This window comes from Symphodus melops (assembly GCF_947650265.1).
Source record: "Symphodus melops genome assembly, chromosome: 6".
NCBI lineage: Eukaryota > Metazoa > Chordata > Actinopteri > Labriformes > Labridae > Symphodus > Symphodus melops.
This window is the reverse complement of record NC_136696.1, coordinates 19,303,470-19,318,821: the sequence shown is the minus strand read 5'-3', so window position 1 is coordinate 19,318,821 and position 15,352 is coordinate 19,303,470. Positions and strand designations below refer to the sequence as shown.

The 15,352-nt window shown below is 37.4% G+C and overlaps 1 protein-coding gene across 1 annotated transcript; it reads right to left on the bottom strand.

Moving 5' to 3' along the window:
• Window positions 1-5,462: 5,462 nt before the first annotated feature.
• LOC306824978 (CD81 antigen-like) lies at window positions 5,463-15,180 on the bottom strand. Its single transcript, XM_079345426.1, has 8 exons — window positions 14,821-15,180; window positions 13,004-13,118; window positions 7,926-8,023; window positions 7,760-7,834; window positions 7,527-7,640; window positions 7,346-7,444; window positions 6,331-6,414; window positions 5,463-6,193 (listed from the first exon to the last, which is right to left on the bottom strand). The coding sequence occupies exons 1-8, from the start codon at window positions 14,884-14,886 to the stop codon at window positions 6,128-6,130; spliced, it is 717 nt and encodes a 238-aa protein (XP_079201552.1). The 5' UTR covers window positions 14,887-15,180; the 3' UTR covers window positions 5,463-6,127.
• Window positions 15,181-15,352: the final 172 nt, after the last annotated feature.

Below are 15,352 nucleotides of genomic sequence, written 5' to 3'. Positions count from 1 at the left end.
ATATTACAAATATTTTATCATGGAATTTTTTGCATTAACCAACACAAGATGGTCATGGGCCTATATGTAAAACTACCTTAAGGTGCTGAGCACTTTTTCCAGCACTAATTGTCTAGTTTTACAAAATATAGCTTTATTTTAAAATACAGTCCCTATTTCTGTTTCTTATATGGCTAAACCTAAGCTGAAAAAATCCCTGAACAAAATAAAGAATAGCCTGTTCACATGATTTTGTCCTACGATCACAGGTGACGCACTGAGGAGAGACTAAATAAAGGCAACACATAACAATGTAATGCAGTCCTGTGCATGTCTTACACCTTGGAACCTCTGAGGTGTATTAAACAGCTTCAAAAACACTTGACTCATGTTGTATTAAAGAAAAACTTCAATCAGCATACCATCTTTCATTGATCAACAGCTGAAAACTTTGTTTTAACATAGTTATTTTTTTAAAATACAATTTATATTGAAACATACTTTGCATGGGGTGCTGGTGGCTTCGTGGTTATAGCACATGCTCCATGTACAGAGGCTGTAGGCCTTGACCTTGACAGCAGAGGTTCTAATATAACCTGTGGCTCCTTTCCTGGATGTCATTGCATACTCTCTCTCATTTATTTCCAATTCTACCCTCATACCCTGGGTATGCGGTAGCAGAAGAAGAATCGTTTCTCACTCTTCTAGTTTAAGCATTTCCCTTAGGCGCAGACAATGCCTGCCTCAACAGAAAACACACTGCTCTTGCAAATGACTACCCATACACCCTCATATCACTATGATAAAGCATAAAAAAAAAAAAAAATAAACCTTTATTTATATTTTGTTTGGACATGTATTGGGCTTTGCAATGTGAAATTATTTTACTACTCATTTACCAGAAATTGCAGTCAGTTTAAATCTGTTAAAATGTGGTTTAGCATGTTTATCACCCTAACTTTAAGTATAGTACTGGTGATCTGCTGTGAAGTTCTTGAGTTTTAGAGCTTTGTTTCTACAAATGGAAATTACATTAAATTTTGTACATGATGCAAATTATGATGGAAAGGAGGACTGTTACAAGGTGTGGTGTAGTCGTAGGCTATTATTATGTTGGAGCCACACCTCAGTTTTATCAGGTTTGTTTTATTTGAGCTTGTTGCTATGAGTCACAGCGGCGATACAAGAGAAATGTGAATCATGCATGCTGCTTCTCTGAGGTGTCTACATGCCTGGTTAAAGGTTAAAAAAGGATAATTGGTGGAATAAAATGCACATTGCTTTTTAATTGAATTGCTTTATATAAAACATCCTCAGTTTAAATTACTTTATTTACAAGATTTATGCTTGAATTCCTTCCTTTGTTTGGATGCATTTGAGCAGAAAAAAATGGATAAACTGCTGATTGTCTGAAGGTTATCATCTCTGAAGAATCCATTGAACCAAGGAGAACAGACACAGTAGTCTTACACTCAATCTAATGCAATTGGAGATCCATTGAGGCATGAACCCAACCTTTCTATACCTTTGTCTTTAAAACCTGAAAAACAAACTTTTACTTTTACTATATTTCCTCACCCATCATTGTCAAAGCAGACTTAAAACAATAAATCACAGCTTCACACGCAGACACTTACTGCAATAATTAAATTCTCAGTAAACTAATTATTTAATTAACTCTAAGAGAAAATCTTCAAAAATAGAAATCTATATTTAAAAAAAAAAATCATGCATTTTCACTCACCATCACCATTGAATCTTGATGGATTGTAGATGTCGTTTAGGGTTTTTCGTCTCTCCGGTGTGTTGAATCTGCTTGTCTGTGCAGGTGATCTGATCTGGTGGGACATTAAAAAGTATCTAAAGTTATAGACACAGGCAACGCCCTGAAATCTTTATGCCAGGTACATGCAGTGCACACAAGAAACAAAGAGATGAGTCAAAGGAGAGAATGACACCATAGGGTGTGTACGCTGAGCATGGCAGACAGACTCACACAGGAGGAGACACAAACACACGTTCTGATTTTTAGTTGTCATTGAAAAGGAAGATCATCAACGGCAATGGAGGGAGGTTATATGAAGTTGCCCAATAAACAAATTAGGCATATGCTACTTAATGATAAAGCTTATTTATTCAGTATAATGCAACACATCTATTGGTGACTCACTGAGTCAGATGATCAACAGAGTATAGTTGTGTTTCCCAGCATGTTCACAGCCACAGAGCAACAGCAATCAGCCTTAAGGTTATTGACTCAGAGTTGTGTGTGTGTGTGTGTGTGTGTGAATGTTTATGCGTGCATGGGCGTCAGAGAGAGTGATTGCATGAGAGTGAGAGTGACAACCTTGTTCTGCCTGCTGTCATATGCGTCAGAATCCAACTGTCTGAAGCTTAACTGCTTGGCCCAAAGTATGTAGACGCCAAAATATATAGAAAAATATTCCACAACAAAATGGAAATATGAATAAAAATAAAATGAAGTATAATATTTTATTTTAAAAACATTCACTTGGAATTAAATACAAACATCTACTGGATTTACAGGAACAAAAAGAGCAGTCATCAGAAAAAGAGTGACTCTTGGTTACACACAACACATATGAAAAGGGTCAAAGGTCAAAGCTTCCTGCCACAAGAGATTCACAATTACACCTCTTTAATGAACACTTTTAAATATAAAGGTACAATTATAGGTATAAGAGTTAGCCTGTCAAATTGATTTACATTGTATTATATATTCTGTATTAATGGAACGTAAAAGGTTCATAGAGGTTCATATTCACTCACTCACTCACTTCAGCTCTTCATGGTCGAAACCATTTCCTCAGGGCGATATCTAGCACCCAAGCTATTAATGCTCCCTAACCCTAGTTGGTGACTTTCACATAATTTTTTACATTCTTAAAATAATTTATTAATTAAAGCCAGATAAAAAGCCCATCTATCACAGAGTAGTTCAGGTGCAGCAGTGTGACATGGGGACAAGAATTCTGCAGTATAGCCTGAGGTAAAACTATTAATACAAAAAATAGGATTGTTTTTCTGATATTCAGCAGGGAACCGGGGTCGGGAACCAAAATTGAGAAAAATTAGACAATATTTTGTGACCTCTTTTCCCCTGAAGACAGAATCCGACATGAATTTAAAAGAATGGATTTGATTGTTGACTTACAACCAAAATGTCTTTTTTATTAGATAATTGCAGCGTGCAGATCAGGTTTACAAGCAAACAAGAACACAAAGGCATTAAAAAGCCAGCCGTGGAAGCCTGTGAGGAAGGAGGAAAATGAGATAGGACAGGAAGCATCTTCAAGGCTAAGATCCGGATTGCTCAGGAGTCATTTTTTTCTTGTTTCCTCCCCTTTGCCTATTGGCTCCTGAGGCAGGAAGCCAAACAAACTATACAGGCAACATGCAGAGAAAGGTACGACATCACTCCTTATATACAAATCTAGTCAAATAGTTAAGTGGTTAACTTCCTCTTTTTTAAAACTGAGTGTAAAGAGTAGATGATGGTGACACCATGCAGAAGAAAACACATAAAGCATTTATAATAGACCCAACAAGGACTTATTTACTATATTAAAGTCTACTCTTGAAAATGTATGTATTTACTTTGTTTACCTAAATGTAAATCTTCACTTATGTCTAAACAGCTTGGTAACTGATGTTTAAGTCAGTTGAGTATTTATTTAAATTTTAGCTGTGAAGTGAAGTAGTGCTACATTTCTTTGTAAGACATTTCTGGGACATACCATCAAATAAACAGCATTAAAAGTGTTATTCTGAGCATTTAAAAAGGTCCCAGGACTAAACTAAACATCTAGGTGAATACCAAACTGAAGTGTAGTTTAAAACAGGATGAGTGATGGCCAAATATAATCAGATCCCAATTTCCCCAGTTCAGTACAGACATGCTCGGAATTTAGAGCTGTTTGAATCTTCGTTCAGTTTTTCTCAAAGTGTTTGCTGATTCAGACATAACTCCAAGATTTAGAGCCCATGTGTGATCGATGACTGTTGATTGCACCCTGATGTGATTGTTGAGCAATTATATTCACTGCAGCAGCCTCCACTCTTCTAGGAAGCCTTTTTCCCCCCCCTCATTTTCCAGAAGCAAACAATTCAGTCCCTCATTCTGCCAGAAAATCATAAGTGAGGTCAGCCACTGATAGTGGATAATTACCCATGGCTCTTCAGTGGTGTTCCCAAAGTGTCTGGGGGGAGTTGAGTTGGAGATTTGTTCAGGCCAGTGAAACTCCTTTTCATCAATATAAGAAATCCATTTCTGTTTGTACCTGCTTTTGTACATACAGGTGTTATCATTTTGCAACAGGGCAAAGGATTTACCGAATGTGTTACCACAATTTTTGAGGATGAAACATTTTTCATTATTATATGCTCTAGCATTAAAGGCAAGGCAAAACCATACAAGAGTAAAAGCAGTGCAAACTTAAATACCCACAAACAAAATAAGATATCTTTCTAGACACACTTTTAAAAGGATATATTCTACACACACACAAGCAGACTCAGTGGAGGGTTTATTGGGCAAACATTTCTAAAAGTACAATAACAGTCCTCATTATGACCTTCATGAACTTTATAATGTTCTGTTTTGGACCATTTTCCTAGTTTTCAATTAACTTCTATGGTCGAATCTTGTAGATAATGCTGCTGTTTTTTTATACAATATAAAGGACAAAACAAAGGTCACTGAGAAAAAAAACAGAAGCTTCATGTGTTGTGTGGCACTTCCTGTAATGATTTGTAGTTAAGATCAACAGAAATGTGTCCCCAGAGTACATTTCATCACAACGTGCCTTATAAAAACAAATGGTTCAAATGTAAATTCAGTCATGGGTAACATCAGTACGTAGATTCTGATGACAGAGCTGAACCTGTCGGCAAAACAAACATACTGTGTGTATTGGGTGTGTCTGTGCGACAGTGCCAGAAATACGAGTCAGATGAGTTTTTAATGTATTCACAGTGCAGGAGTGGGTGGGAATATGCTGACTGGGCAGGAGGGGGGCTAATATAACAACGCCCCCCTGTGGTCAGATACAGGAAATACTATGGATAAAGGGGAAACAAAAAAGATATTGTACAGATTAAGTATCACATGAAAACGAGATTTCATTAATTCTAACACAAAGCCTGATTACTTATTTAATACAGTGGAATGTAACTTTAAGAACACAGAAGTTTGTAGGATTCATACAATTGTGATTATCATGTCATGATTCACTTTTTGTTATTTATTTTTTACTTTTATAATTTATTCTTGCAGAAAGTGTGAAACAAACAATTGTTGGAAGGGCATGTGTGCTGAAGTGTCTAAATGGAGTCACAAGAAGTGCCTTTAGATTATTGCAGGAAACAAGAAAAAAGAAGACTTAACTCAATTGATTTTTTTTTAAATTATTTATTTCCTTACTTTCTATTTGTTTGTAAAATACTTTAGTTTTTCTTTCATAAGAAAAATGTTCAAAAGAAATTATTTTTGAAAAGCTCACAGCTAACAAACAGACTGAATGAGATATTGCATCATGACAAGGAGAAGTATGCAAAACCAACGGTTGTACAATGCTTAGTGGATACTCCACCCACAAAAAGAAAGAAAGAGGAAAATAATTTATTACATTAGTGTTATTAAAACAGGTTGAGTGAGTAGACATCACCTTTCTGTCAAGTTTCAACAAAGAAGAGACACACACTGACTAACTTGTCATTCAGATAATGATTATAAGACAGAACATTACCTGAATTCACTGAAACCCTGCTACTTATATTATAACACTGTAACAATGCTGAGGAAAGCAACACAACCCTAAATCAGGGAACACATGGACTCTCCCTATAGTGTTATTAGCATATGACGAGTATATACATGATTTTTACATGAGTCAGCATTAAGTTCAAGGACTTCAAAAAAAAAAAAGTCACAACACATTTTATGTATAAAATATTGATATGAAGTGATAAATAAAGACAATCTGACAGATAGAAGCCGTTAAAAGTTGATGGATTAAAAAAGCTAAAAAAAACATGTTTTTCCTTAACTATAGTAAAAATAGAGTTATTCTTGGAGTTTTTCTTTCTCATTAGAAAAAGCTGGTTGATAAATGAAGAGGCATGTCTCCTAGTACACTCCAGGGCTGTTGTGGATCCCACAGCACAGCACCATGGTGAAGATCATCTCGAAGATCTAAACACGGAGAAAAGACAGAAGAGCTTCATGAATCCTCACCTCAGCAGCATTTTCAGGGAGCTGTATTAGATATGTTATGAATCAAAGCAGCTGTAAAGATTGTATTTCAGTGTAATCTTTTATTTGACTCTCACCATGATGACAGCAACAACCAAGGCAGCCAGACCGATCACGTAGAGTTTATCTGAGAACAGCTCGATCAGTTTATCATGACAGCTCTGCGAGGAGACAGGAGCACAATAAAGGCCGTTATATACCACCTCACACTGCACACATTACACCCTGATGGATAACATGAGAGATGGTTGTGCTGCCGAGATGGGGTGCTGAATATTTGCTTCTTCGACCGCACCGTTCTGAATCTTTCATTGTGTTATAGGTAATCAGTTAGCAACATAAGACAAGGATAAAAGACTCTTTCCTTGGTATGACTTGACAGGAAAGAGAGTGTGTTGTTTTAATCCAGTTTTTCTATTATTCTAAGATTATATTTATTTGCCACTTAATTTAAATATCATGTGTATCCTTTGCCATGGTGAGGGTCTAATGCATCGTGTGTGCGACACCTTTAATAAATAAGTGTGAAAGTTAAGATATGAACTTGTGTCTTTAGGGTTCTGTTCACACTAGTGTTGAAAAAGAAACCCTTCACTAAACCAGTAATAATGTTAAAAGTGAACACAGTACTATATATATGCCATAATTATCCCAACAAGGTTAGTTTTGAGTGGAAGATGGTGTGTTTTAGGATAGTTAATTAAGTTATAAATAATAAAGGTGTGTATTTGGTTACATTGGTAGATAGAACATCAAATCATAATTGTTCATTTTAGCTGTCACAATAATTCAATATTTCCAAATAAATAAATAACATACATAAAAAAAAAAAACTAAAAACTCAAACACATTCACTCGTTTTGGTTCATTGCTCTAGTATTACAAACATAATAATTGATTAAAATTTCAATCACTTAAATCCTAAAAGGTATATTCATTGCTTTTTCTTCAGATAATATCTCTGTAACTCAGTTTTTTGTCTTTCAACCAACACTGAAGGACAATATAGACATGGGCCAAATTCTATTCTACAACAGATAATGTATTTCGCAGAATGTGTCCATGTGTATTTTAGTAAGGAGTTCTGCATACCTGAGATCTCAGAAAATCTTCTACAGTCTTTTTGGGACACAAGGTGCCAGTAACTTGTTTGAAGAGAGGAGTGTCGTCTCCTTTGCCGCAGCAGTCAAGCTATCAGGGAAAATGGGAAAAAGGGTTCAGCCTGGACTCATACCAGGGACAGGTGAAATCAAGATTTTCTCGTGTTACTTACCGTAGTGTGAAAAACCTCCAGCACCTTGATGGCTGAGTCTTTACTGGGAGACCCTGAGACGTCCACAGCCTTTATGTACGCAGAGTCGTAGAAGTTGATCAGTTCTTTGGAGATCTGTGGGCAGTCAGAAAAGTTAGTTTTAGTGACACTACAGCAAACAGAACAGGCTTCGCTAGAACAGGGGTGGAAAATCAATGCAAACTATGTGCAGGCCTCTGTGTTTTTCTGCTTACTGTGTCCCTGTTCATGAAACCCCAGATGGCTGCGGCCACCTCGCAAGCAAAGAGGATCACCAAGAAGAAGAAGAACTATGGAAAAAAGTATGATCAGATCTTTTTAGTTTCTTTTTGTTTGCGAGTAATACAACATTTTGAAACACATTCAATGTGAAATATTCACCGTTCCCAGGAGGCACTGAGACTCTTGAATGGCACCATAACAGCCGAGGAAGCCCACAAGCATCATCACAGCACCAACAGCTATCAGTATGTACACACCTGCAAACAAGAAAAAAAAACTGAAAATGGACTGTGACACACCTACATTAAAAGAAGTGTAGTTCAACATGGCACCACAAGGGGGCAGCCTTGTCAGAGAAGTGTGTGTCTCCTCATTCATTGATCCAGACACGGTTTTATAATGGGCTTAACTGGATGTTTCTCCAGCCTTTCCTGTAGGATGACATGACATTATTGACATCCTGGACATAGACAACCCCCACTCCCTGAGAGAAGTTGCCCTGGGTCAGGAAATGCCTTTCAGACAACCTGAACCCCCCCCCTCAATAAACTCCCCCTGCTGACCCCTGACCCCGTGCATTATCCTTCCCCAGGAAACAGGGGTAACGTGAGTAAAAAGACAACCCTCCAGCATATATTTATGTTTTATACATATACAAAGATTTGACAAAATAGACAACTTCAATAACATTTAAATTGCATTTAAACTCATTCACAAAGAGACTATGAATTGCAATTAATCTCCAGTTACAGCACAGATTTCATGCAGCATATGAAAATGGTTTCACTATGGTTTTAACTATTTGCAAATATACTGCTGATAAGTGAAAGTACTGACTTATAATGTGCAGCATTCGTCTCTAAATTGCCAAGAGGGTCAAGTAGAAAGTAGAGTAAAATTCTCTAAAGGACTTATGCTACTTTCTTATTCATCTTTAATTGACTTTAATTTCAGCAAGAGAGTCTGCTGAGATCAGAACGTTTATTTTAGATATCCCCATAAGACGCATAATTATGTTAAACAAACCTGCATAGATTCAATAACAACAACAAGGCAGAGGAGTATGGTAATGATGGCATATACAATATATAATGCCAGGTCATGCCAAGTGTTCGGACACATCTTCTTCTTCAGTCTGAAGATACTGTTCTGCCCTGCACCAACACGTGATGTGCATATAACTACCCCGTTTTCTGATGTGTGTGTGTGTGTGTGTGTGTGTGTGTGTGTGTGTACTTTGTACTGAGGGCATATCATTAAAGATTCCAAACAGCTACTAAATGGACCTGAAGGTCAGATTGTGTTATCTGCTGTATCCAGTGTCAAGGATGAACTTGAATCTTAATTTTCAAGGCTACTGATTAAATTGGATGTGAAGCCTGTATAAGGAGTCCAAAACACAAATAGCTTAAATGTAATTCGGTTAATTGTTTAGTGGCTTAACTTGATAATGCCTCATTAAACAAACACGTGCATGATAAACTACCTGCACATTTAAGTTTAAGTTAAGAGAAAAATGAGTCTCCTTAAAAAACAATCTGATCACTTTATCACCACATAACCTCATAAGATTCACAGCAACCTTGACCTTATCAACTGCCAACTGTAATACTTTTGCCAGTGTTGAAAGCTTTAAGGTCTATTTAATCATGTTCTTTAAATGAAGTATTTCAAACTAAATAACATTTTGTTCTGACAATGACAGTGCAGGCATGAGTACAAAAACTTCCCTTATCATTTCTGGGTCGATGAAATCGATGCCTGACTTTTCAGTTTAGGTCCTTGCACTTGAGTTTTTCAATTTGATGCTACTTTAAAGAACTTCACTTCGCCAAAAGACAATATAATACATCCCCTCATATGTATCTTTGGAATTGTTGGAATGTCCCAACCCGAACAAGTTAGAGACCATTGAAATAAACTTCCTTACAATAGAAAAATGTGTGCATTGATATTTGTTCACCTCTACTTTTAGCAAGATGTTCGGGGAGTTTCTGGATTTTCTATTCTTACACACACAAACAAAGCAACTTTTGGCCTTACAAAGAGCCAGTGAGAGTCTCTGGTTGAGCATGAAGGCCTCACAGTACCTCAAATATCACGCACAACTCTTTACCACACTTACTCCTACATCTCTCTTTTTCTCTTTGCCTCAGATCAACACCCTCCTCCTTTTTGCCCTCTCTCTCTCTCTCTCTCTCTCTCTCTCTCTGTCTCGCTTTTTCTTTCAAGAATTGATGTTTGCAATGCAGCAAAGCCAGAATTACTTCCACTGCCTACCATTACTATGACAACACCCTTTGTGGTCTGACGGCCATTGAGACTTTAAGGGAGACAGGCAATTTTATACCACCAGGGAAGTTCATTTATATTTTGTCTCCCAGTCTAATCCCTAGAGAGGGTGAATCGAGAGGGCTGTGGGGTGAAGACCAGATTAAAGCTCTGCTTCCACTTCTCTCCTCTTTTCTCATCTTTAGCTTTAAAAAGAACTTTTAAGCCATGTTCACACTGTCAGAGCACGACACTCATACACTGAGATGAACTCAATTAAGCTGTTAGCCAGTTGTAATAAAATGTGGATTTATGAATGAAAAGCCTCCATATAAACATTTCCTTCTGATATCTTGTTAAGTGGAAGGGTTGGAACTAAAGACAGACATTGTATTAGTACTTTTTAACAAGGCAAAATATATTAACAACATAGTTACAGAACAATATAGATTCAAAATCAGCATTCACTGCTACATGGTCGGCAACATATGTTCGTTCACTTTTTTTATTTATTTATTTTTTACAAAAAACTGGATGTGATGATTAATGCCCCTCTTGTGTCTAAATGCTAAATATAAAAATGCAGCTAGCAGGTTGGCTTTGCAGTGCATTAAGACACAGAAAGAGCTGTGGCTCTAACGGAAAACAGGTTAACTACCGGTAATGTGTTTTAATGTTATTTTGTAATAAGTAATAAATAGTTGAAACAGTTTATGAGCTGGAAGAAAGATGTTTGTTTTTTTTAACAATACCACAGAGACATACAGTACAGAGCCAGGCCAGCTAATTCTACACACTAGTACCTATTGCTAGGCTTTGGTATATTTCTCTATCATCACATGCTAACATGTCATTTATGGCTTGTTGTTGTTATGGCTTATGTTGAATAAAAGGCTGAAGCCAGAAGCCAGTTAGCTTAGCATTAAGACAAGAAAGAGACACACAGATATCTTGGTTCTGTATAAAGATGTGTTGACAAATCTGCACATTAAAACGGCATAATATGTTGATGTGTCAACTCGTACTGCTAAAATGAAGACATTGAGGAAAAAGGGGTAGAGATAAATTCCTCTTTTCAAGGAATTTAAAATGAAAGAGCCAATGGAGTACTTTCACTTTTCTTTCTTGTTAAGTGTATTTATTGATTTGTTGTCTACATTTTTTTTACTACAACTAGGAATATTGTAGTTATTTATCAACTCAAATTAAGTAATATGGATAAAGATAAACATAAAGTTGCAATTGAAAGAGACTGTAAATGACATTTTATATCAACATTTATTTTGTCTCCCTTCACAAAGTCCACTGAAATACTAAAATACTCAGAAAAATAGTATGCATTATAGATTGGGTGTAAAGAAACAGAAACATCTTTGTAACAGAATCTGTAAGTTAAGTGAGGCTGGAGCAGCAACATCCTGAGCTGACTGAGTTGAACCAGACCAAATAATGATTCCAGGCACTGGTTGAGAGGTAGGCGCATGTGTATTTTCAGCTTTACATAAATGCCACTTTGGTGTGCCAACAAGCTAAAAACATCCAATGGGAACTCTAATTTGAGGGTTAATGTGCAGATGTACAATGTTATTTGAATTATGCATGGGCGTATGTTCAAGGGAGTGGAGGAGAAAAAAAGACACATTCCCTTGATCTTGCTTGGGTGGGCCTCACTTGCCGCCCTGCCTTTAAAATCACGAGTGTGCCTTTTAATTCTATAAAAAGCATGGGTTTGTATTCACTCTGTATACTTACTGAGGAGCAAGTATGGGAGCATAGTGAGGGCCCAGATGTAAATTAGTGGGCTCACTTGAGTTCACCACCACAACAAACCAAGAGGATTGACCTTTGAAATGTCGAAATAATATCATGTATTGTAGGTTGTAGGGACAATCTGAAGATTACTGCAGGCAGTGAAAGGGACAAGATGGCAGTTTATGACTTTAGTTCAAGCAGTGACCATAGCCAGAGGCACATATTTTCTCAGATACACAGAAAATACTTAACTGCACTTAAACAGAACTTGACAAAAATAACTGTTTCAAATACTGTGAAGCACAAGCGACAGAAGGCATGTGACTGTTTCATTTGTGCACCATGCTCATGGATCGTTAATTTCCTCCGAGACCACATGTCTCAACAGCTGCCTGGGGCATGAAACCTCTGTCTTGAAAGAACCTCTTGCCTGGTACTTTTTCAAATCATTACCATGTATTTTTTTTTTTTTTATCATAGTAATAGAAACTTGAACCATCTAAAATAAACACTAAACAACACCCACTTCTATCAGTTGTTGTTTGTAGATCCACCTTCTAATTAGCTGTACTTTGTGTTTTAAACGTAAGCTGTTTCTAACATTTTAAGCCTTGTCAAAGAAGAATTTCTGAAACTGTTGGGACAGAATAAAGTTGATCAATCCGTCCGTTCATCTGTCTGTCACTCTCAAGAACATCGCTTTCAGTTTGCGGTCAAGTGTCAGCAGAGCGGCTGGGTAAAAACACATGGACGCCGGCTGTGCCACTCTTAAGAAGTCATGCTGCGGATTTACGCAGGTCCTGTTTCCTGGTCTTTTCTTTGTGGTCACACCTCTTTTACTATTTATGGACATTACCAACAGGGTCCAAGCTGAGTGTTATTGACAGGTAATTCTGTGTCATAAGTCGACTTTTATCACAAAGTTAACAGGGAGCTTCCACTCATGTGGTGAACAATGAAAGAAGATCTCATGAGGATTATCATATCATTTAGAGCCTGTAGTTTGTTGTTGTTCAGTTGAACATAGTTTTAAAATGAAGAAATAGAATTCTTTTTTGTCTTTCTATATGCCACAAACTTCTACTTAATATCAGACAATCGCTAACTTTGAGTTACAGATTAGTCCTGTGTGAGGAAAAATGTGTATTGGGATTTTTAGTTTAAATATAGGAGTTATTGAGAGGCTATTGAAGCTGGTGATTCTGATTACTTACTGATATAGAAGGTTCCTGGTGCCTGCTGGCCTTCAAACTGCAGAATAAGGAGGTTGCTGGTTTGACTGTCATTGCGGAGGTACAAGGCCACTCCCAAGATTACGCCTCCGGCCAGCTGTCCCAGAGAGAAAAGAAGATTCTTCAGGCTTAATCAGAGTTTGTTGAAATGTTTGAATTTCAACAGACGCATTGGCATGAATATTCACAAAAAAAACGTGTAGTTATTATGCTGACTTTTTAAAAATACATTATTCAGTGTGTTTCTTTTTTAAAAGAGAGCCCTGACTTTGGGAATGGCAAAAAAGCCGACTCGCCAAAGGGCAGGTCGGTGTCCAAAGTTTTCTGCTGATGTTTTCATCTGTGAGTCAAGCTCTGCCGTGAAGCATGTTGAAAGGAAATCCTGACACTAGAGTGAACTGTGGCACACACTATGACCTCACAACATTGTTTAAGGCCAACTCCTCGAGTTTGTTGTCCAACTTTATCCCCTTCAGTCGCTCCTCAACTACATGGAAAAAAGTAACATCCTTTAGTAACATTACTTTTTTAAAGGATCTATACCTACTAACGCCTCGACTTAAGCAGTTGCTCTTTTCTTTGTAGCAATGTTTATATCAAGATATCTGTACATACTTCATGACAGCTCCCTATTGTTCTCAAAGAAACAGGAAACCAAATCCTAGACATGAAAAATAGCAAAATACGGAAGAGAGGACTCAGAGTTTTTACAATGACAGGCTCAGCAGCAAAATCAACAGAGGAAACGCTCCATCAAGTGTGGCGTGTCCAGGATGCGGGGATTTGTACTAATCTAAAAAAAGACGACTATTCTGTAAAGACAAACCAGATGGAAATTCACAAACAAGTCCCTAATTCTGACTGTCCAGGGCTAGGCCAGGAATGGACCTGGAAAGAAGGCTGACACATCTGCAGGAACTCTGATGTGATGTAAGGATGTTTAAAAGGCAGAGGGCTGTAATAAGAAAGAGAAATAACTTATATGTAAAATAACCTATTAATAAATTGAAATGCACGTTAAGAGAATTAGTTTTGATTGTACGAGTGACATTTTTAAACTTGATCATGGGACATAGAGTTTCTTGAGCTCTTCCAAACTTCAAAGGCATTAAATACAACAGTCTGGAAAGAAGGTAGGAACAAAGGAAATGTCAGAGGGGTAACCAGCTTTCCCCTCCCCCCAAAACTCTATTAACCCTACTCAATCTCCCTCTTTATGTGTGTTTAATCTGGGGACAGCCAGACTCCTGTGAAAAACAAGAAATCATCAAATACAGGTTTTATTTTTTAGTTCTCCATCCAAAACAGCCTCAGAAAGCTGATCTCCTATTTGATTCCTCTAATATCAATGAAAGAATGGCTCTAAAACAGAGTTGATGTAAAACTTGCAGGAGGGAGGAAAGTAGTCTCCTTGTGAGAAGACTGAAGCCCACCCAATGAGAAGTGCTCCTTCTCTTTCAGACACTTATGGACTTGTGTCTGACCATGCAGAAAATCGCTGTAGATTGAGACTAAGAACATTTCAACTCCTGCCTGGCTGTGGTTTGTGTGCTCCTGCCACTTCTGCGAATATTGAACTTTTCTCAGAAGTCATGCAGCATATTTAAAAACAAGCAGGGCAGGTAATATCTAAAGGATTATCATTTATCATCAGTTCAAAGTCATACAGAGATGTTAAAATGGGCGGCACCAATAAAAAACTGCGAAGATGGAAAGGTCTGAGAAAGCAGAGGTTGTTACTTACACATCTAATTGAGCAAGTTTAATACTAACTTCAGAGCAAAATATGTTCAACTTACCCAAAAAATAAAATTAAAGAAAAATAACATGTATTTAATGCATTTCGTGCATCCTGCCACAGCCATGTTGTCTATCAGCTCGTCCTTTTTTCCACACACAACTAAAAAAATCAAACCGTTAGGTTTGTTACTATCCGGGATCACACAGTCTCTGCCAGAGGACTCGCTTTAATCAGGCACGTTGGGCTGCAAACTCCTCCTTTATAATAAGGAGTGAAAACCGAGACGAGGAACTGCCCACCGACCAACGAGACGGACAGGAGGAGAAGGAGAAGAAGAGGGCAGAGGGAACAACACGATCTCCATCCGCAAGAGAGAAAAATGTGTGCCTCTCTGTGCGTGTCTTAAAATACGCCCTGTTCAGAAATGAACGTAGCAAACTCTTAATAAGTTTATAACGTAAAAAAAAATTTATCAATCGATCTTTTCTTAAACGCCCAAAGCGCAATTGAATAAGTAAAATCAGCATCAACATTGACATGACACATCCAAATGACTATGTGCAGCTTTATTGTTTTATTATTCGAGTATG

Excerpts from the sequence above, each read along its gene's own strand:
- LOC306824978 (XM_079345426.1), bottom strand. The coding sequence starts at position 14,886 with ATGGCTGTGGCAGGATGCACGAAATGCATTAAATACATGTTATTTTTC. Across the intron at positions 6,415-7,345 it reads AAGATTTTCTGAGATCTCAG|AGCTGTCATGATAAACTGAT; the intron begins GTATGCAGAACT and ends GTCTCCTCGCAG. Across the intron at positions 6,194-6,330 it reads TGGTTGTTGCTGTCATCATG|ATCTTCGAGATGATCTTCAC; the intron begins GTGAGAGTCAAA and ends CTCCGTGTTTAG.